General features: G+C 42.3%; 1 protein-coding gene across 17 annotated transcripts in view; it reads left to right on the top strand.

The window, feature by feature from the left end:
- The window catches only part of EPB41L2 (erythrocyte membrane protein band 4.1 like 2), a 285536-nt gene that overhangs the window by 204920 nt on the left and 59363 nt on the right, over positions 1–21253 (top strand). For 16 of the 17 annotated variants that reach the window (XM_075924174.2, XM_075924167.2, XM_075924173.2 and 13 more), the window contains 5 exons: positions 4744–4819; positions 11799–12017; positions 13967–14054; positions 17171–17323; positions 18290–18387. In XM_075924174.2, the coding sequence (XP_075780289.2) occupies positions 4744–4819; positions 11799–12017; positions 13967–14054; positions 17171–17323; positions 18290–18387 (634 nt within the window). The remainder of the gene's footprint in view (positions 1–4743; positions 4820–11798; positions 12018–13966; positions 14055–17170; positions 17324–18289; positions 18388–21253) is intronic. The other variant, XM_089777259.1, reaches the window with a different exon arrangement.

The raw sequence follows: 21253 nt of genomic DNA, 5'->3' as shown, positions 1-21253 counted from the left end.
TGTTTTGTGAATTGAAATATCTTGTGACACACATGGGGCCATGAATTTCAAAAATGACTAACTGACTTCGGGTATCCCAGTTCCACACCTCAGAGGCCAGACTTTCACAGGGTACAGTACTCCCTCTGAAAATCTAATTCATGTAAGGTGGTTCAAGCTGGACATTCAATAATTGAAACACCCTAAATCACTGGTCACTTTAAAAAAAATCTTGGTAGAAAGTTTTAATGTAAAGGAAAATTCAAAATGTTGAGAATATTCATATTTAGACATTAAACAGTGCTTCATTTGGCATATAATTCATGAACTCAAACTCTTTTCCCTTTTCAGTTTGGGGATTTTGTAAATTCAAAGAGGAATAACCTTTTTGGCATCATTCCAGAATTAGAAATGTCTCTGTTTTGTGACAAAATATTCACAAAAATGATTTTTTTAATGGCATTTTAACTGTTTAATTTTTTAAATTACTTTTTATCTAAAACATTATTGAAATCATTAACATTTTTGTTTACCAGAATCTAAGGGTTTTTTCATTTAACCATTTAACAACAAACAATTTTGAAATAAAGTTTTCAATAACTACTCGGATAAAAATTTTGCGAGGGAGCGAAATGGCCCGTTTCAAACCATCTACAATTAAAAGGAATAAATATTCTTATGGGGTTTTTTTCCTTTTCATTTTTTTTTAACCAGCGCACTTTGCTCAGTTGCCTTCCTTACAGCTGGCAAGACTATACCAAGAAAACTATACCAAGATTCAGTTGCTTCTCTTTTGTGTTCCTAGTTTAGCTATTAGATGTGAGTGGCAGGAGATTTAAGGGAACTGCCTGAGAATGCCTGTAGCTTTGATACTAGCATGGAGACTTCTTCTGTATTCCCAGGTGCTCTTAACAAAATATGAACATTTTGGCTTGTCTAATTTTTGTCTTTTTAAAATACATAGTTTCCTTATGAATGTTCATTTTTCTTTTTATGCAGAAATACCATTTCAGTATTTAAGTATAGGTATTTTATTCAACATTTTCTCCTCTAACTTAGCAACTTCAGCGAGATTATAAGTTGTTGCACTACATATGTGTTCCAGAACTACTGTCCAATGTTTATTGCACAACTGTTAGGTTTTTTTAAGAGTTCAAAACAGTGTTCAAATATTGTTACATTTTAATGGTTTAATTCTTTGGCCCAAAAAATACCACAATAAATTGCCTCATTCTGAGAACAGAAATTATAGTGAGAAAATGTGGGTAAGTTGCATAAACACATAAAAACAGCTATAGTGGGTCAAACCAAAGGTCCTTCTAACCTAGTATCCTGTCTTTCAAAAGTGGCCAATGCCAGCTGCTTCCCTCAAATAATCCAGGTAATATGTTGTATTGGAGTAACTTCTGTTGGCGAAAAATGCTCACTTTTGGACTATTCAGAGTTTTTTCAGATCTAGGAAGAGAAATCTATGTCTGAGCTAAAAAGAAGTTGGGACAGATAAACATAAGGGTTAACACATGTTCTGGGAAGGGGCAATAAAGATTATAATGTTCTGTAAAAGACATTTGGAATAGATCATTAAAGGTTAGTTGGTTTTATGTATCGATTATATTTTCATCTGCAAGCAGGGATTTTTTTATCCTGATCAGCGGATTTCTATTAGCAATGGCAAAATGCCAGTGTGATCCTGGGAGGCCCACTCTACACCTTACTGTACAGCACCTGAAGCTATACATTTATGACTTCAGTAGTACCGAGGAACAATTTAATTCTACCAGTTCAGCAAGTGCAGAATGACAATTGAATATGCTTTTGGTCATTTGAAGGGGTGCTGACCAAATGTTTATTCGCAACAGTGGGTCTCAGTGAGAAAAACATCCCAGTGATTATAGCTACCTTCAGTGTTCTGCATTGTGTATATGGAGCAAAGGGGGAAAGTTGCTTTTAGGTGGTAGGTAAAGGAGGAATGTCTATATGCCGAATTTGAACAGTCAGATCCAAGGGTTGTCAGAAGAGCTCAACTAGAAGCTGTATGGCTCAGGAAGGCTTTGAAGGAGCATTTTAACAGTGAGCTATAATAATGTGTTATGGTGTGCTATACTCTACTTGGCCCTGTAGTTTGGGGGCTGTTAGGTATTGTAGCATGTTTAGTGCAAATTTATGGATAGAATATTGACAATGTGTTCATTAATTTTGATGTGCTTGCTTTATTTTTATGATTATGACTGTATTTGTCACAGATCCTAGGAGTTGCCTCAGTGTTTAATAACAACTAAGTGGGTATTTTTGGTACTGCCATGCATTCAACAGCATATGTTGGGAATAATAAAGATGAATTATTTTCCAAATATTGTTTTAGTGAGTAATGAAAACACTTTAAAAATTCGATTCCAGTTAAAAACAAGAACTTTAAAAACTGAAGACATTAATGGAACAGAACTTAAGAAAGCGGAGAGAAGGAACAGTCAGTTTCACACATACAGAATGGGAAGCGACTGTCTAGGAAGGAGTATGTCAGAAAGGGATCTAGGGGTTATAGTGGACCACAAGCTAAATATGAGTCGTCAGTGTGACGCTGTTGCAAAAAAAGCCAACATGATTCTAGGATGCATTAACAGGTGTGCTGTGAGCAAGACATGAGAAGTCATTCTTCTGCTCTACTCTGCACTGATTAGGCCTCAGTTGGAGTACTGTGTCCAGTTCTGGGCACCGCATTTCAAGAAAGATGTGGAGAAATTGAAGAAGATCCAGAGAAGAGCAACAAGAATGATTAAAGGTCTAGAGAACACGACCTATGAAGGATGATTGAAAGAAGACTGGGCTTGTTTAGTTTGGACAAGAGAAGATTGAGAGGGACATGATAGCGGTTTTCAGGTATCTAAAATGGTGTCACAAGCAGGAGGGAGAAAACTTGTTCTTCCTGGCCTCTGAGGCTAGAACAAGAAGCAGTGGACTTAAACTGCAGCAAGGGAGGTTTAGGTTGGACATTAGGAAAAAGTTCCTAACTGTCAGGGTGGTTAAACACTGGATTAAATGGCCTTGGGAGGTTGTGGAATCTCCATCGTTGGGAGTAATTTAAGAGTAGGTTAGATAAATGTCTGTCAGGAATGGTCTAGACAGTACTGGGTCCTGCCATGAGGGCAGGGTACTGGACTCGATGACTTCTCGAGGCCCCTTCCAGTCCTAGTATTCTTTGATTCTATAACTACAAGGATAGGTGTAAGCATTGCAGTAGGGTTCCACAGGTGTGTGAATGTCTTCATAATTGGAGTTTTTCAGAAGAGGTTGGAGAAACAGTTGCTAGGATCTAGGTTTATTTGGTCTTGCTTCAGCACAGGGGGTTGGCTTGATGACTTCTCGAGACCCTTCCAGGCCTACGTGTGTATGATTCTATTTCTAATAATAGGGGAAATTATAATGTGTATATGCTTTTATATTTAACTAGCCAATTAGCCCATCATAAGACGGGATTTTAAGGTCTCTTCTCCACGTCAGTCTTCTCTCCTGAGCCTCCTGTCTCTCGTTCCATCTCTCTCTCCTCCTCCTCCTACTTCCTCCCCCCCTCCTCTGTCTCTCTCAACTCTCCTCCGCCTCCTGCCTCTCTCTCTGTCTCTCTCTTTCACTTCTCCTCCCCCTCCTGCCTCTCGCTCGTGGGACCATGGAGCCCAAATGGCCGTTTGGGCTCCGCATTCTCCGTGCTGCATGGGAGGCGCAGAGCCCAAATGGTCACTTGCGAGGCTTGCTCCCACGCAGCGGCCTGGCTGAGCAGCACAGAAGTTAGCTGAGCGCCACGGCGGGAGTCAAAGGGGGGCGGGGAGATGATTTTCACAGCCAAGGGGCAGGGCCTGGAGCCGCTGTCACGCCGCACGTCACTGCCCCGCCCCCCTTCGCTTCCCACCATGGTACTCGGCTGACTTCTGTGCCGCTCAGCTGGGCCGCCGTGGGGGAACAAGCGGCTATTTGGGCCCCGCACTCCCCATGCAGCATGGGCTGCCCAGAGGGAACAGCCAGCATTTCAGGCAACAGTGCCCCCCAGAGGGAACAGCCAATATTTTGGCGTTACAGACTCTCAGACATTGGGCTACTATATATATGGTAAGAGCAGTCATTTTTTGGCTACAAAAATGTATGCCAGCAAATGAAGTGTTTTACAGATGTTCTATTTCTACATCCTTCTTTACAGTATGCATCACAAACCTCAGCTCAGTTCTTTCAGTTTTTTTTCTCCAGGAGTGATTTTACAGTCTCCCAAATGAAAAAAGGAATTTCAACAGGGGAGAGAGACTTAGCTTGGAAGAATGTGGAAAATATTGGTTATATTATCTCGCAATCAGTTGCTCTGGGTTAAATCCCTCTAAATTACTTGTTTGAACAAAAAATACCTTTAACTGAAATTATTGTAGTTGTCAGAGAATTCAAAACCCTAAATATTTTGTGGATGTTTACATTAACTGATAAGAAAACCATTGTAACACATTTATTTAGAAAAGAAATACAAATTATCCTGTTGACCTGATATTTCAGTTTACAAGTGTAACTACCTGGAATTGAACAAGAAGTCTCCCCTGTTTTAACTTCCTATTTAGCATATAATTTCTAAATTTCTTACATTTAAAATTTGACTGTCATTGATGTGACTAGCATTTCAGCAATTAAGACTTCACAAGTGTTTTAAATCTTCTAATAAGACATTTTTGTTTGTTTATTTTGGTTGCTTGTTAAAGTTCTATGGATTAATAATCCGACATTTCCCATTTGTAGGCTTGCCCTGGCTATTCACGTTTAATGTGAAGTTTTATCCTCCCGATCCATCACAGTTGACTGAAGACATTACCAGGTATACAATTTTTTATATTAAAACTTGAAAACCAGTGGTGTTCTTATATTGTACACTCTGCAAGTCAACAACTACTTCCTAGGCTTTGAAATCACATTGCAGATTTTTTTTACCACCTTCCCCCTTGTAGAATAAGGGAGCTAAAGGTCCATAGGCATGGGGAGAAACCTTGAGTGTTTTTTGGGGTTTTTTTGGTCCACATACTGCTTATGCTGGGCACCAATTTCAGGATGATTTGGAAGTTTAAGCATTTTGTCTGTTGCTGCAGCACAGTTTGACCACCCTGCACAATGTTGCTGCTCTTTGTAGCCAGTAGGGAGTAAGTAGGAGTTGGAGATTTTGCATGAAGGCATCACACAGCAGATCTTACTCTCAGTTAACAACAGAGGGCTGTGTCTACACTGGGCCACTTATTCCGGAAAATCAGCCGCTTTTCTGGAATAAGCTGCGAGCTGTCTACACTGGCCCTTGAAGTTCCGGAAAAGCAACGATGCTCTACTGTACAAAATCAGCCGCTATTCCGGAAAAACTATTCTGCTCCCGCTCGGGCATAAGTCCTTATTCCGGAACACTGTTCCGGAAAAGGGCCAGTGTAGACAGCCCAGTAGTCTTTTCCGGAAAAAAGCCCCGATCGGGGAAAATGGAGATCGGGGCTCTTTTCCGGAAAAGCCCGTCTACATGGGCCACAGACGCTTTTCCAGAAAAGGGGCTTTTCCGGAAAAGCAGCCTGGCAATGTAGGCGCTCCTTTTCCGGAAAAACTGAAAACGGAATAGTATTCTGTTTTAAGCAGTTCCGGAAATTCATGCCAGTGTAGACACAGCCGAGCAGTGTTAAGCCGGACTGAGACCTGGAACTCAATGGCTCTTATTAGGCCTCCATAACGCTAGTTAAAATGCTGAGAGGTGCTAATGAAAAGTCCAGAAGGAAGAGGGAGAAAATAAAAATTATAGCAAGAGACCAAAGGAAAGATGAGGAAAAAAGTGGGATAGAATGGAGCAGCATGGTAGCAGTGAGGAGACCAGAAAAGATTGAAACTCTTAAGGGTAGGAGGCATGCAGCCAGTGGATACTAGGGATTGCCCCTGTGTCAGAATATAAGAAGTAGGGTAACTTGTGTTGACAGGAGTACTGAGCTCAAAGGTGTTAAGGTGCTTTTAGTTGCTAAGTCTATTAAAAATAAATGGAAGTGTTAAATACACAGCAATAAGCACATAGTAGATAGTACAATGGAATTATTATCCTTTATTGTTTCTTTATAGTAACATCCATCATGTTCTATAAGCTTTCCAGTCCACCAAGAGGGAACAGTCTGCTCATTTGATCTGGGAATCAGAATATTTCTAATTCAATCGATATACGACCAATACATTGATTCTTATATTAAAACTGTAACTCCAAATCCTTTGTTTTTAGTTGGCAAGGTCTGATAGAAATGGAATTCTTTGAGTGTGTCCCTGTGGATGCTCCATTTCAGGTGTCAGTGCATCCCAGTGCTGTCGATTGAAGATGAATGGTAGCAGTGTCCGCATGGGTCGCACATGCGCAGTCAGCGTCTTGTGGAACATGACTTGAGTTCTTCAGTTCCTTCTCAACTGTCCTCTGCTGAAGATAGCTCAGGGAAAATGTCAGACTCTTCCCTAAAATCATTAGAAAATAGTTATTTAATTCAATAGTTATATAGAATCTTAGCGTTAGCATTAGTCACACACAAAAAAGTTGTTAGTTCGTTAGCAGCCCCCAACCCCTTCAGAGACAGTTACTCGTTAATGTGTCTGAGTCTCCAGGCTTCAAATACTGCAGCTTCCGCCTATTTCAGGCAGGCACTCAATGTGTATATGCTGCCTGGGTGAGGGGAGTATCCCCCATAAATGCCCACACTGCAGCAATTTAAAAACCAGAGCCCAACCAAACAGGGATTTATGGCTGAAAATGATTTTGAGGTCCCTGCAGCTGAACTCCCTGTCTGGATGTTCCTCAAAATGAAAAAGGAGGCTTACCCTCTGGGGAAAAAAAAAAGGTCTCAAATATCTTTGCAGAGAGTACTGAGAAAACAAAGGTGGTGGCTTCAAAGTCACATGCTCTGATACTATCTTATTGTCAGGTGAGCATCTATGATGTTCTATATATCCCTGGTACTGCAAGGTCAGAGTGAAGGAGACAAAGTTGAATCACTGGAAAAAAATGTCTCCTTCACGGCATGGAGCTCATCAGTATGGAACTCAGCCCCTTGTGCCTCATCAGGCACTATGCCTTCGCCCGTGGCACTGATGACTTGGTGGCACCAGTAGATGCTAGCAAGTCAGCACTGACCACAGCAACTAAACAGTAACAATATCCATTGGCACTGACTCCATCAATGAAAAGAATAGATTCCACGGCACTGACAGCCCAGATATTGGCATTGCCATAGTCTCTACTGCATCAGATAGACTTAGAAATATAATTGGCACCACATCCAGCAATACTTAATGCTGAGGGCTCCCTGACAGGCTTCAGAGGAGTTTACAGATCCCATGAAATAGCTCAGTTCTCTGATAATGCAGAGGAGATGCAGAGATACAATCCCTTATCTCCTCACCTAAAGCCCACTAACCGTCATGGAGCCTCATGGGTCCCAGATACCAAATGAACCAACCATGGTGCAGACCACCATGGAAGCGCACATCCCAATTGCCTTCCCAATGCAGTGGGAATCCTGAGGCTCATATAGGGGTCATCATTCTAAACAATCCACAGTTCAGAAATATAAACTGCATTGTAACCCTGCCTCCCCCACACCACAATCCTTGAAGGTACAGGATGGGCGAAGGGAGCCAGAGGACCCAAAGACTGGTACAGAGCATGACATTATCTCCTACACTCAATTCATCCTCATTTACAAATGAATCCATTGTCCCCTATCTCCATCCCGCCAACTTGGGTGGATTACTTTAAGGAGTTCCAGGAATACAGTCAAGACAGCCCTGCTGGAAGAGGTAAAGACAAAGCAGCCCATGTTGGTAGAAGTTGTGCATGGATACAAATGTCTACCCACAGATGTGGATATCAGCAGATAGACATTGGTATAACAGATCTTCAGGGCTCTGCTCCCAAGAGATACTGCAACTGATGGAGAGGAGTATGGTCCTATTGCTCACAGAACCCAGCGTCCCATGCTGACAGTTCCTCCTGACAATGCGCGACTGTACTGCCCTCAGCCTTGCTGCCAGCTGTGTCTCCTGTGTGTCATACAGCTGTACTCATGGCATGGCTGAGGGCAGTACAGCTGCATGGCAAGGAGGAGCTGCTAGAGCAGGACACAGGCTCCTGGGAGTGATAGGACCATGTTCCTCTCCGTTGGCTACAGAATCTCTTGGGAATAGAGCCCTGCGGATCAGTAGATACCCATGTCTAGCCATGGATATCCATATCCATGCAGGGCTCTACAAGATATGCTACAAAGATTACAACACTTCTCTTCCCCTAAGATTGCACTAACCATCTTCAACCCTGGGGAGACAATCTGGCAGACACCAGTCTCTATCCCACCAACCTGCAAAAGAGCAGATAGAAACTGTTATGTGCCATCCAAGGGGGAAAAACTTCTATTTACCCATCTCCCCTCTCCTTAGCTGGCTATGCTGTAAATTATTGTAGAAAACAGCCACAATTCAAGACAACACTGCATGATAAGAAACATATGACACTTGACTTGTTTGGGTGCAAAGTGTCCTTCTGGTATCCTTCAGTTTTGAGTAGACAACTACTCAGCACTATTGATCAAATACAACTATGATCACTATGAGAAACTGTACCCCTTTGTGTCAGAACTCCCAGAGAAGAAATAGACACTGTATCAAAGCATCATTAATGTGTGCCAGCTGATAATCAAAACAGCCCTTCAGGTGTCATTGGGCACAGCAGACACGGCAACCAGAATGATGGCCACAGCTATAACAATGCACTGAGTCTCGTGACTTTTGACCTCAGGGATAGTAAAAGAAATTTGAATGAAAGTAGAGGCTCTTTCTATAAGAATAGGAACAGCTATTCTTATCGAAAATGGACAAGGTGCTTCATTCAATGAAAGACTTTCAGGCCACCCTTCTCACTTTGGAGATTTACACTTCTTCTGCGAAGAGAAGATGGTACCAACCATATCAGAGACTTAGGGACTCTTCAAACAATAGACAACAACAACCATATGAAAATTAACAGCAGCATCAACTGTCACGGCGCCAACAAAACACCCCAATCATAAGTGCTGACTTTCCAGTCAACTTCTTCAAAAAACATGATTTTGAAAGTTGGTTGAGGATTTGAATGACCTCCCTCAGGAGACAGCACTTACACCTGACCACTCACCATTGTTTGGCCATCTATTCTGGCCTTTTTCCACATCTGGGCTGCCATAACATCAGACCAAGGGGTTGTAGAAATAATCAAGTTATATATATCATCTCCTTTACCTCCTGTCCATCTACCCTTCCTTGTCTGTCTACAAGGACCCTTCTCATAAGCACCTATTATGACAAGAAGTGGATCATCTTTTACAGCTAGGTTCTGTAGAATGAGAACTGGTACCATTCAAACAGAAGGAATTCTACTCCCATTATTTCCTGATTCAGAACAAGGAGGATGGACACTTCTCCTGGACCCGTGGAAGCTCAACAAGTTTGTGAGCACCCAAAATTTCCCATTGACCACAGTACTCCCAGTGCTGTAACGGGGGGATTGGTTTTCAGCCCTCAACTTCCAAGATGCTTATTTCCGTATCAGCATTCATTCTGCTCACAGGAAATTTCTGCATTTCACAGTAGGACAAGAACACATCCACTACAGAATACTGCCATTCAGAGTAGCCACTGCACCAAGAGTTTTCTCAAAAATCCTAGTGGTAGAAGCAGCTCATCTTCACAAACAGGGAATAATGATTTTCTCTTACCTGAATAACTGCCTTATCAAAAGCCCAACATTGTGAGACACACTGAATGTAGTGTAGGCCTATACCACACTATTCTAGGAATTTGGTCTATTAATAAATTATCAGAAATCAACTATAACCCCAGTCCAACAACTTAATCGGGGCACACCTTGAAGTCATAGAAGTGACAGTGGCGCTTCCCTTATCAGATTTACAAATCTCAGGAACCTTATCTCAGAGGTACAAGTCTGTCCTCAAATTCAGACTTTTACTGTCCTGCAATTATTCAGACATATATCATGGTATGACATGCAAGACTCCATATATAATGCTTACAAAGTTGGCTGAGCATAGAATACATACCAAGTAGCCACAGTCTACTCAAATGGCTCACAGTACCATCAGATGCCCTGAATTCTTTACATTGGTGGCATGACTTTAAAATGTATGTATGGCTATCCCATTCCAACAGAAACCTCTGGCAACCGTGATCACCACAGATGCCTCTCTGATAGACTGGGGTGCTCACATATACCAACACGTGATCGAGGGCAAATGGTTCCCGGCAGAGACTCAAATGCACATCAACCTGCTAGAGCTACATGCAGTCCACAACACGTGCAGGCGTTTCCTACCTCATATATGAAACAGATGTATTCAAATTATGATTGACACTATCACCTCCATGTTTTACATCAACAGGCGAGAAACAGCTTACTTACAATCCACTCTTCTGTGAAAAGAAACAGGTGCATCCAACACACCATAAACAGTTCAGCATGCTAACTGCCAAACTGTCAGAACTCTATGGTGGACACACACACAGCAGATAATTTTCCCAAGCTCACGAAAGGACGATGAGTGGAAAGGTTCTGAGATCAGTATTCAACTGATGGGATCACTTCTGCCTTATCAGACCACCATTTGAACCATTAGCCACCTGTATTTTACTTAGGAAAGTAGCCTTTCTGGTCACCCTTGCCTCCGCAAGGTAAGAAAGATGGGGTGCTCATGACAGACCTTCCATACACCATCATTTTTCAAGGATATGGTCATATTATTTCCATATCTTCAATTCACACAGAAAGTAAACTCAGCATTCCACATGAGCCAACTTGTTCATATCTCAACATTCTACCTTAATCCTCAAGGTACTGAAGCCACTCTACACACTATAGATGTTAGACAGGTGCTAGCATTCTTCGTTGGGGAAAAATCCCCAGACATTTATGGAAATCCCCTAGACTTTTTATCTCTACTACTGAACACTCAAAAGGAGATGCTATATCCAATCAGAGATTGTCTAAGTGGATTTCCACATGCATTCAAACATGCTGTCATATTGGGAATACCAAATCATCAGAGCATGTTAGAGCACCTTCAACTTGATCCCTTTCAATGTCAGTAACTGCAGATCTGTAACGTGGCCACTTGGGCCTCTGTCTGCACATTTGCTAAGCACTATGCAATTATGCAGGACTCCAGGGCTGACACCATAGTGGAACTTACAGTACTTACCTCCGTGACTCAGATGAACCCGAAGTCCTCCCCGGCTCATGGTATGGCATGTCTCTACAGTCACCTGAAATGAAGCGCCCATTTGGACAATGCTTGAAGGAGAGATTACTTATCAGGTGCAGTAACTGGAGTTCTTTGAGAGTGTGCTCCCCTATCAACCCACTTCCCCTCTACTTCAGAGTTCACAATAGGAGCTCTGCAGTAAAAAAGGAACTGGAGGCTCAGGTCATGCACACACTACACGTGGAACCACCAGCATTACAAAACACCTATTTTGCATGTACACACAACCCGTGCAGATGCTGTTGCTATAAATTTCAGATCAACGGCACAGGAATGCACTACTACCTAAAGTGGAGCACCTACAGGGACACTCCTCTCAGAGATATCCAGTTACTGTACAAGGTGAGTAGCCTTTCCTTTTGTCTCTTTGTAATAAACAGCCTATTGGAACTGTGTTTGGACAAATTTTACTCAACTTTCTGCATGTGCCCTCACAAATATCCTGCAGGAATATTTGTCTACCCTAAGTAACCTCCCCCCCCCCATTTTTTGCAGATATTTCCTGTGCCTACAGCTTCGTCAGGATATTGCTTCTGGACGACTGCCATGTTCTTTTGTGACTCATGCCCTCCTTGGTTCATATACTCTGCAGGCTGAGTTAGGTGACTATGATCCAGAGGAGCACAACAATGATTACATCAGCGAATTCCAATTTGCACCCAATCAAACAAAAGAGATGGAGGAGAAAGTAGTAGAGCTGCACAAAACACACAGGTGTGTCATATCTGGGGGGAGTAAAATATGCTGATATTGTCTTAATCATACCTGTCATTTATCTTGATCTTAAAATATGTTTACAATTGTATAAGATTCATAATAGTGCTAAGTGTTTTCAAAATCCTATATCAGATCAGTTGTGCTATATTTTTGTTATATGCATTTACATGAAATTTGTCTTTAGGTTGACTTTCCATCTTTTTTTCTTCTGTTTATTAAAGCCTCTTATTACTAGGCTTTCCATCAAAAAAGTAATTTATGGTTGGCTTCTTGTATTAGCCAGTAAACATAGCAATAAATATTTCATCTGGAAAAGTTTTTCTTTTCCGATTTGAAGAATTTGTACTTAGACTGAAAATACAGTAAGTGATCAGCTGGCCTTAGCAAAACTTCTTATGAGTTCAGTTATTGAGTCTATATTTCACAATATAGGCTTTTTTATTTGCTTTGAAAGACCAGTTGTCTGAATTTGCTTCATTCAGAGATGTTTTGAATAATATGAAGAAAACAAGGAGAATCTGAAATTGATTTAATTTAAGAGCCACAATTATTCAGTTTCTAGCTGCCTTTGTTTTATTGAAAACACATTGAAATCTGATTGAGCCCTTTTATCAGTTGTGTACAAAATGAATTAAGATCCCAAAGTCTCATTAAACGAAAGATGTAAGTGCATTGCCAATTGCTTTCAGTCAGCAAAATAGATCATATATTTCTTTGTGTTGTCAGAGCACAATGTCCTGAATTTTACATTCTTTATAGTGTTGTTTTTCACCTTAAATAAACCATAGTCACTTTTAATTTTGTTAACAATAGAAAATTATTCTTGTTCCTTCACACTGATGGAAGAAAGGTTTTTTTGTTTGTTTGTTAGATAAATGTTATGTTATGAAGGTAGACTGTGAGCTTCTGGGAGGCAGGAGGAATCTTTTTGTTCTGTTTGTACATCATCTAATGTAATTGGTTTCCTGATCCATGAGTAGGTCTTACCACAATACAAATAGCAATGAATGACATCCTGAATTATATTAAGAGCAAACACCCACATTTTCTTCAATGGGGCCACAATTTGAGTATATATTGCTCTCTAAGTACTGTGCAGTTAATAACAAAGTGTGCAGTCTAAGTCTGAAAAGGTTAACTTTTCTGTGTGGGACATTTGAGAAAATGTGGGGAAGAGTAAATTCCTAACTTTGGTGGTGGGTACTGTTTGACCTGGACCTGTAAGGGTGGCTTATCAAGGAAGCAAAGCATTTTCAATGTTTATGGATCTGTTCTGGCAACTGAAAAGGATCAACATTTTTAAATTAAGGAGTAGAATATGGAATATTCCAGAAATTCTGTAGAATCCCTAGAGCACTAAGATCCATGTTTATGGCTTTCTCTTTTCCTGGTAAGTTAGTGGATGTTTTAGGAGACTGGTATGTATTTTTTTTAAGATCTTTATAATTGAAAATCATACTTCTGTCAGGAAGTTAGAACATGTACTCCAGTGTCACAGAGAGGACTGTGAAAACTAAGCAGATAAGTTAATATGAACCAAAGTGATTTTTCAATCTCATAATTTAATAAAAAAAATACTGATTGAGTTATACTGAATTATGGAAGAGATCTTTGATTGTGTTTGAGGGAAAAGTGAAAGTCAGGTCTTTGAAGTGGAAAAAATGTTTGGGGATGGGGATGTTTGGGTAGGTTATAATTAAACTGTTTTACAGCACTAAAGATTGTACATGCTACTAAATGAATATAATATACTATGAATAAGAATATACATATATACAGTGTTGAGGAGAGAAATACAGATACGTGCAAAAGCACTCATGATTTAGGCTCCACTCATCTGAGATATTTAATATACCCTAAATGCAGCTATTTTCAGTAGATTTTATTATCTTGATATTTATATTTACCAGTAAACTGAAGTAAACTGAATCTTTTAACGACTCTAGGGGCTTGACTCCAGCACAGGCAGATTCTCATTTCTTAGAAAATGCCAAGAGGCTTTCCATGTATGGAGTGGATTTGCATCATGCCAAGGTATTGAACTGTTTTTTTTCCTCAAAAGTAATTAAAATTACAAACTATAATAAACATGTTCCACTCATCCTGAAGATATATGTATATTTTATCTTCAGTCTAGGATTATTTAGTTCATGTAGCTCCATACTTACTTTATTCTTAGGAGCAACTAAGTTTGTTTCAAATGTTTATTCCAGTAATAAGCTTGGAGAGGCAAAGTGGAACCTAAAATGTCTGTAGTGGGTTCTTTTATACCTAGGGTTGCCAGATGGCTGAAACAAAAATACAGAACATCCCCTTCCCCACCCCCTCACCCCCAAAAAAACACCAGGAAAAAATTTTGTTGAAGGGGAAGAAAAGGAGGGAGGGGGGAGTTGTTGCACCAAAAGCAAAAAAACCCTCCAAGAACCTAGATCATTGCTAGGGGTTACCAGGTAGTCATTTTAAAAAAAAACGGATACACTTCATGGGGGGGCGGGGAGGACCGGCCAGGAAGGGAGCGGTGCTGGCCAGAAAGGGGGGAGCCTGGAAACAGCTTAGTGGGGGTGGGGGGAGCAACTGGGCTGACCGAGGAGGATGGGGGGGCCAACGGGAAGCAGGGCTGGCCGTGGCGGGGGGGGGGGGGGGGAGTCGGGCGGAACGGGGCTGGCCGCAGGATATCGGGGGAGGGAGGACTGGCCGGGAGGGGGCAGGGCTGGCTGGGAGTAAGGGGGCGGGAAGCACAGCTGGGGGGAATCGGGACTGGCTGGGAGGAAGGGGGAGCGGAAAGCACAGCTGGCGAGAGGGTGCAGCAGCGCTGGCTGGGAGGAAGGGGGGTGGGAAGCACAGCTGGGGGAGATCGGGGGCCGCAAGGGTGGCCTGGAGGAAGGGGGAGCAGGAAGCACAGCTGGCGGGGGGCAGAGTGCGTGCAGCGGCGCTGGCCGGGAGTAAGGGGGGTGGGAAGCAGCGGGGGCGGGGAGAGGTGCAGCGGCACTGGCTGGGGGAGATCAGGAAGGGGAACGGGCCGGTGGGAAGCAGAGCTGGGGAGGAGTGCAGGGGGGCTGGCCGGGGAAGATCAGGAGGGGAAGTGAGGGAGAACCGGCTGGCCGGGAAAGTGGGGGGTGAGCAAATCGGCTTCCCATCCTCCTCACACTCATCGCGGCCCCGCCTCCTAGCTGGAACTCTCAGCTGCTTCCCCCACCCATGCCAAGCTTCCGTCTGGTGCGCAGCCGGAAAAATCAGAAAATACTGGACATTGCACATGTCCGGTATTTTCTGATTTTTTTTACCAGGCAGAGCGCGTAAATACCGGACTGTCCGGTACAATACTGGACACCTGGCAACCCTATATAAGTACAGATTTTTACTCCAGCTGGTTGGAAATGAACTTCCATTTCTATTGGTGTTAACACTGATTTTTTTTAAAAAAAATTATCAGTGTTCTCAGGAATTCAGTAGCAAAATTCATTTAATGGACTAAGAATGCTAAAGTTAGCCAATATTTTAAGAGAAGCTAAAATCAGAATTTTATATAGTGTAAAAACACTAGAGAAACATTGTTTTATTCAGTGGAACTCGGTAAAGTGGTTAGCTCTTATAAAATGCTTTTGTAATTTTATTAATGGCCTTTCCCAGTTTCTCTTGATGTAGGAGCACTTGTTTTTACTGGAGATGTATGGTAAATACATCTACAACCTTATTTGCACTACTAGTAAAAGTTTATGATGCCAGCTCACTCTTCTCTTGAATGGCTTTAAGAATTTTCCCTCTCTCTGTGGTTCTAATGCTTTCAATTATTCACAGTGCTTTCTCACGGCAAGCAAAAGCTCTGAAAAGATCTTTTCTGAGATCAGTTTGCAAGCCGTAAAATTCTGCCAGTCAATCTAGAATCTAGTGATAGCTGGATGTCAAGCATGTACTATTATTGATGGTTGGTTAGGAGGATGTTGGTATTCATTGTGCTAGAATCTGAAGCTCTTCTTAAGACTGGCATTACATGCAAGTCCTATTAGTAAGTATTTGCTTCTGTAAACTGGTAAACTGGGATCAGGCATTGTCACTGGGCCAAAATTATTATTCTGAGCAAAACAGTCTTCCAGCACCTTGATTAAGTACCCAAGCTGACATTATCAGCCAAAGAGGCGCTGCCTTCTCCATCTTAACTGAAGTAATGGTATATATAACTACACAATATGATATAATCAATCTGCTGTATTTTTAATAAAATCTGTAGTTTGGAACGCCTTTCATTTTTTTTCTTCTCCCTTTAATGCTTGCTGAAATGTTGTGAAGATCAGGACTTTAACACGGTTCAAAAAATAACTAGATAAATTCGTAGAGGATAGGTCCATCAATACTTTTTTAGCCAGGATGGGTAGGAATGGTGTTCCTAGTCTCTCTGTGTCACAGGTTGGATATGGGTGACAGGGGAGGGGATTGCTTGATGATTACCTGTTCTGTTCACTCCCTCTTGGGCATCTGGCATCTTGTGTTTGCTAACATCCATCACTTCTTTACTGCTGTTCAATTTCTTATCTAGGTTTTTATATGGCCTCCTCACCATAGTATTGGTGTGTGTTCTAAAATGGTAAAGTATACATATATGTTTTGTCACTACAAACTGGATTGATGAATGCCAAACCACTGCAGGAGTCCCAACCTCGTTTCTTAGATTAATAAATGTGTATTTTTCTTCTGTTCTCTGCCTTTTCTTTGTAACCCATTTGATATTACTGTAATTTCAGCATGAAACCAGTGTAATTGATATACAGGCAGTCCCCGGGTTACATACAAGATAGGGACTGTAGGTTTGTTCTTAAGTTGAATTTGTATGTAAGTCGGAACTAGTACATATTGTAGGGGAAACTCTAGCCAAACATTTCTCCAGAGCTCAGTTTTATTCTCCCACACCTCACTTCCCTCAGTCCTTTATTCTCAAGCTGAGGTGTCTGCTGAGAAGTCGCTCCGCGTCTCCCTGCTCTGCTGGGGGGAAGCAGCTAGTGCGGGGTTACCTCACACCGTTTGTAAGTAGGGATCCGATGTAAGTCGGATCCATGTAACCCGGGGACTGCCTGTACTTCCTTCCCAAGAGTATTATCATAATTTACTTCATGAAATATTATTAACATTTTGTCTACAATTTTCATTTGTGATAGGATTCTGAAGGTGTGGACATCATGTTGGGCGTATGTGCTAATGGGCTACTCATTTACAAGGACAGACTCCGAATCAACCGCTTTGCTTGGCCCAAAATTTTGAAAATCTCTTATAAGCGAAGTAACTTCTATATCAAAGTCAGGCCAACAGAGGTAAGTAGTACTTTTATTCATCTTGTACAGGTCTCTTCATAAACAGCTTGAGATATTTTATAGACGATAATGGTCTACTTTTCTGCTGCTGTTCAAGAGTGAAAGCTAAAGTTCAGCCAACTAGCAGGATAATGTTTTCCAACCTTCCCATGGTATTCTAACAAAGTTCAGATATGGGTTTTATATCCACTCCTGTTTGGCAATAGAGAATTTCTGAATCCCCTTCACAGATGACCAGTCATACCAAATACTAACACGTGGTATCCGATTAATGCATTCTTATGAACTAGCAAACTCCTTTTATTTAATTATTTTCAGCCAGTTAAAAACATAAATAGCTTTTACATGAAATGCTGTGAACTACTAATGGAGATTGCTGTATTTCAACTTATGATACGATTGATATGAAATTTTAATTTGAAAAAGGTATTGCTCGCTCCCCTTTTTATGTTTTGTGATTCTTAGACATAGGTGTATTGTTTATCAACATGTACATCTTGAACTTGTATTAACATAACATTTTTGGCCTAAAAATAAAGACAACCTTTGTATGCTGTTTAGGTTGAACACTAACTAGTACAGTATTTCATGGGCTAAAGGAGAAAAGTGTGTGTCACTGCTGATACAATTACAGTTTGTATACACCATTTTTTGCAGTGTGTATTTTTTTTCAAACTGCAGCTCAGGGCAGCTAATCATGAAACTTGCAAAGAAAACTAGGGCACTATTGGTTTTCTCAAAGAAAAGTCATTAGAAAGTACACATGGGAAGTGATAATGTGATTATTACCCTGCATGAGTAATCCACCCAGGGCAATTATAATAAAAGTATGGAACTTTTGAGATGTTTTGAGTCTCAGGAAAGGAGAATTAGTGCTTGTTGTGGTAATGGAAATGTCTGAACTTGGCCTGCTAACCTAGCCAGCTTTCAGGAAATATGTTAATTTATTTTGTGGCTCCTTTCCAGCAGGAACAGTTTGAAAGCACTATTGGGTTCAAATTGCCAAACCATCGGGCTGCTAAAAGGTTATGGAAGGTTTGTGTGGAGCATCATACTTTCTACAGGTAAATACTCAGGGAGTCTTATCCTCCTTCTAAAAATCAAAACTATTGATTTCCTGCCTTCCCTCACCCGCCCCCCCTCCCCAGGAAAATGTGTATGAGTGATTGTATTTTTTCCATTTATTTTGCATCCTAGTTCTAGCTCCTATTGAAATATGTGAAAAATGCATTTAGATCACTGATCATGGAGTATGAATAAAAGGTTAATTAAATTCAATTTTATATCTCAATTCCTATTTGACTCTCCAGAGTAAGAATAAACATGAGTAAGAGTATAGATCTCTAAAATTCATTTGTGCAGCAGCTGAACCCTAAGGATATGTCTACACTACAGAGTTTTATCGGAAAAATGGCCATTTTTCCAACAAAACTTAAGTTACGTCCACACTTCTATCGTGTTCTTTCAAAACTAAATTGAAAGAACAGAGGGGGTTTTCTACAAGGAAGAGCACCTTTTCTGAAAGAGCTCTTTTTGAAAAAGGCGTGTGTGGATGGGAAGGAGGGTTTTCTTTTGGAAAAAAGAGGCCTCCAGGAAATAACACAGGTACCTTGATGGCCATTCCATCCATAGTAATCTTAGTTCCTGTCTCCTGGCACCTCTTAAAGCTGCAGGCACCCTGAACAGGCCTTGTGGCAGGAAGCTGGCCAGGTAGCAGCACCTGACATCACTGCTCTCCCTGCCACAGGCCTGCTCACCCACGGCGGAGCCACAAGCCCCTCAAGGTCCCCCAGGCCCTCGCAGCGAGCAGCCCCAGGGGTCCTAGGATCCACCCAAGGGGACCAAGAGGTGGGTACCGTCCTGATCCAGACCAGAGATCCTGTCCTTTCTCATGCTGTGGAGCTAGGAGGAGACATTGCAGGATCTCTGCTCCAAGCACCGCAACGCTGATATCTTTGAGTATATGACTGAGTCCCTGGCGGAGCACGGACACCCACCCCAGACCCTGGAACAGGTTTGGAGTAAGGTGAAAGATAGGAGAGGCTGAGGGATTTGGGCTTATTTAGACTGAAGAAGAGAAGAGAGAGGGGGGATTTAAGAGCAGCCTTCAACTACCTGAAGGGAGATTCCAAAGAGGATGGAGAGAGGCTGTTCTCAATAGTGACAGATGGCAGAACAAGGAGCAATGGTCTCAAGTTACTATTTCAATAGGAGGGTGGTGAAGCACTGGAATGGGTTACCTAGGGAGGTGGTGGAATCTCCATCCCTAGAGGTTTTTAAGGCCAGACTAGACAAAGCCCTAGCTGGGATGATTTAGTTGGGGTTGGTCTGCTTTGAGCAGGGGGCTGGACTCAATGACCTCTTGAGGTCTCTTCCAGTCCTAGGATTCTATGATTCTGTGAAAGAGCTCCGTCAGGGATATGTCAGAGCCAAAGAGCGCAGCTCGTGCTCAGGGGCAAGACCCCACTCCTGCCCCTACTACCAGGAGCTGCACCAAATCCTGGGGGGTGGGAAAACGCTTTCCTCACCGATCGTGGTGGGGTGGCGAGCTTCCAGATGGTGATTGCGATCCACTTTTCCAGGGGGATGGTGGGCCGCAGGTGGGTGTCACATCTCTGGAGAGCAAGGGCAAGCCAGGCACATAGTTCCAAAAAGGTGGCATTCCGCATGCAGTAGTTTAGAAGCCGCTGCTGGTTGTCCCAATGCTCCATGACCATCCGGTCCCACCAGTTGGAACTGGTGTCAAGACTCCAGAAATGCTTCTCTTCAGTGGATTGCAGTTGCCAGAGTATAGCTCCCACACCCAGGAAGAGGGTCCCAAAAATGAGCTCAGTGTTGAGCTCAGTCAGGACCAGGAAGGCAGCTGGCAAAAAGTGCTGCAGAAACTGCAGCATAGCCGGGTGGGGCCATCGCATACCATGGGGCAGCTCCAGCTCCATGGCACAAAGGAAAAAGCGGTGGAGACCAAAAAAGCGGGGCAGCCACAGCATGCACTGCTAAAGCTTTGCTGTCCCTCAAAGACGTACGCAAGCATGCAGCAGAAGCAGAGAAATGGCTGTCCAGTGGGGTCCCTTTAAGCGTGTCTTAGGTAGGCTCTGGCACCAGCACTCTGAAGCAACTGGTGACCTAAAGTCCTGGCTGAACTGGTTCTGCATGGCCTTTTATGTGAGAGAGCATCCAATCAGGCTGGACGCTCTCTTTCGAAAAACCAGATCACTTTTTCAATGCACTTTTGCGTGTGGACACACTCTTTTGAAAGAAGCCTGCAGTGTCGACGTAGCCTACAAGGGAGTCAAAACCTGCAGAACCGAGCTAATGTCTGGATATGAGGCCTTGTTAAGCTTCAGGTTCCCTTATCGCTGGGCACTATTACAGTAGTTGTTGGGACCACGTGCTGCCATCTTTCCAGTGTTTTCTGGCTAAAGCCATCTCCAGTCTTTAAAGCAGGGTCTTGAACTTGGGTCTCTCTTGTCCTACACAAGTGCCCTAATTAGCAGGCTATAGAGTACAGCTGGTCCTCGAGTTACGAACACATCGATTTACGACTGTTCATATTTACGACCAACCTCCTATACAGCCAAAACCCAAGTTACAAATGAAATCCGCACTTATGAACAGCGCGGCCGTATGTCCGTGAATGTAAACCAACTTACGAAAACATCGAGTTACGACCAAGTGCTTAGAACGTAACTCGTTGGTAAGCTGGGGACCGACACTAATTCTCACGCTCTTCCCTTGTCCAGTGATTCTTAATTGTCATTCATAGCAACAATTCTTCGTCATTAGAACAGGAAACGAGAGAGTGAAAATGGCTTTATAGCTGGCTATTTAGAACACTCTCCTATGATATAGGTAACCCAAGCTTCTGCTTCAATGAATATTTATAAAAAGTACAACAGCTACAATAGGAGAGAAACGAGAGAACCTCAT

The sequence above is a fragment of the Pelodiscus sinensis genome, chromosome 3 (genome assembly GCF_052426305.1).
Source record: "Pelodiscus sinensis isolate ZL-2025 chromosome 3, ASM5242630v1, whole genome shotgun sequence".
Taxonomy (NCBI): Eukaryota; Metazoa; Chordata; order Testudines; family Trionychidae; genus Pelodiscus; species Pelodiscus sinensis.
The sequence above is the reverse complement of the archived record's forward strand: the minus strand, read 5'-3'. Positions and strand labels throughout refer to the sequence as shown.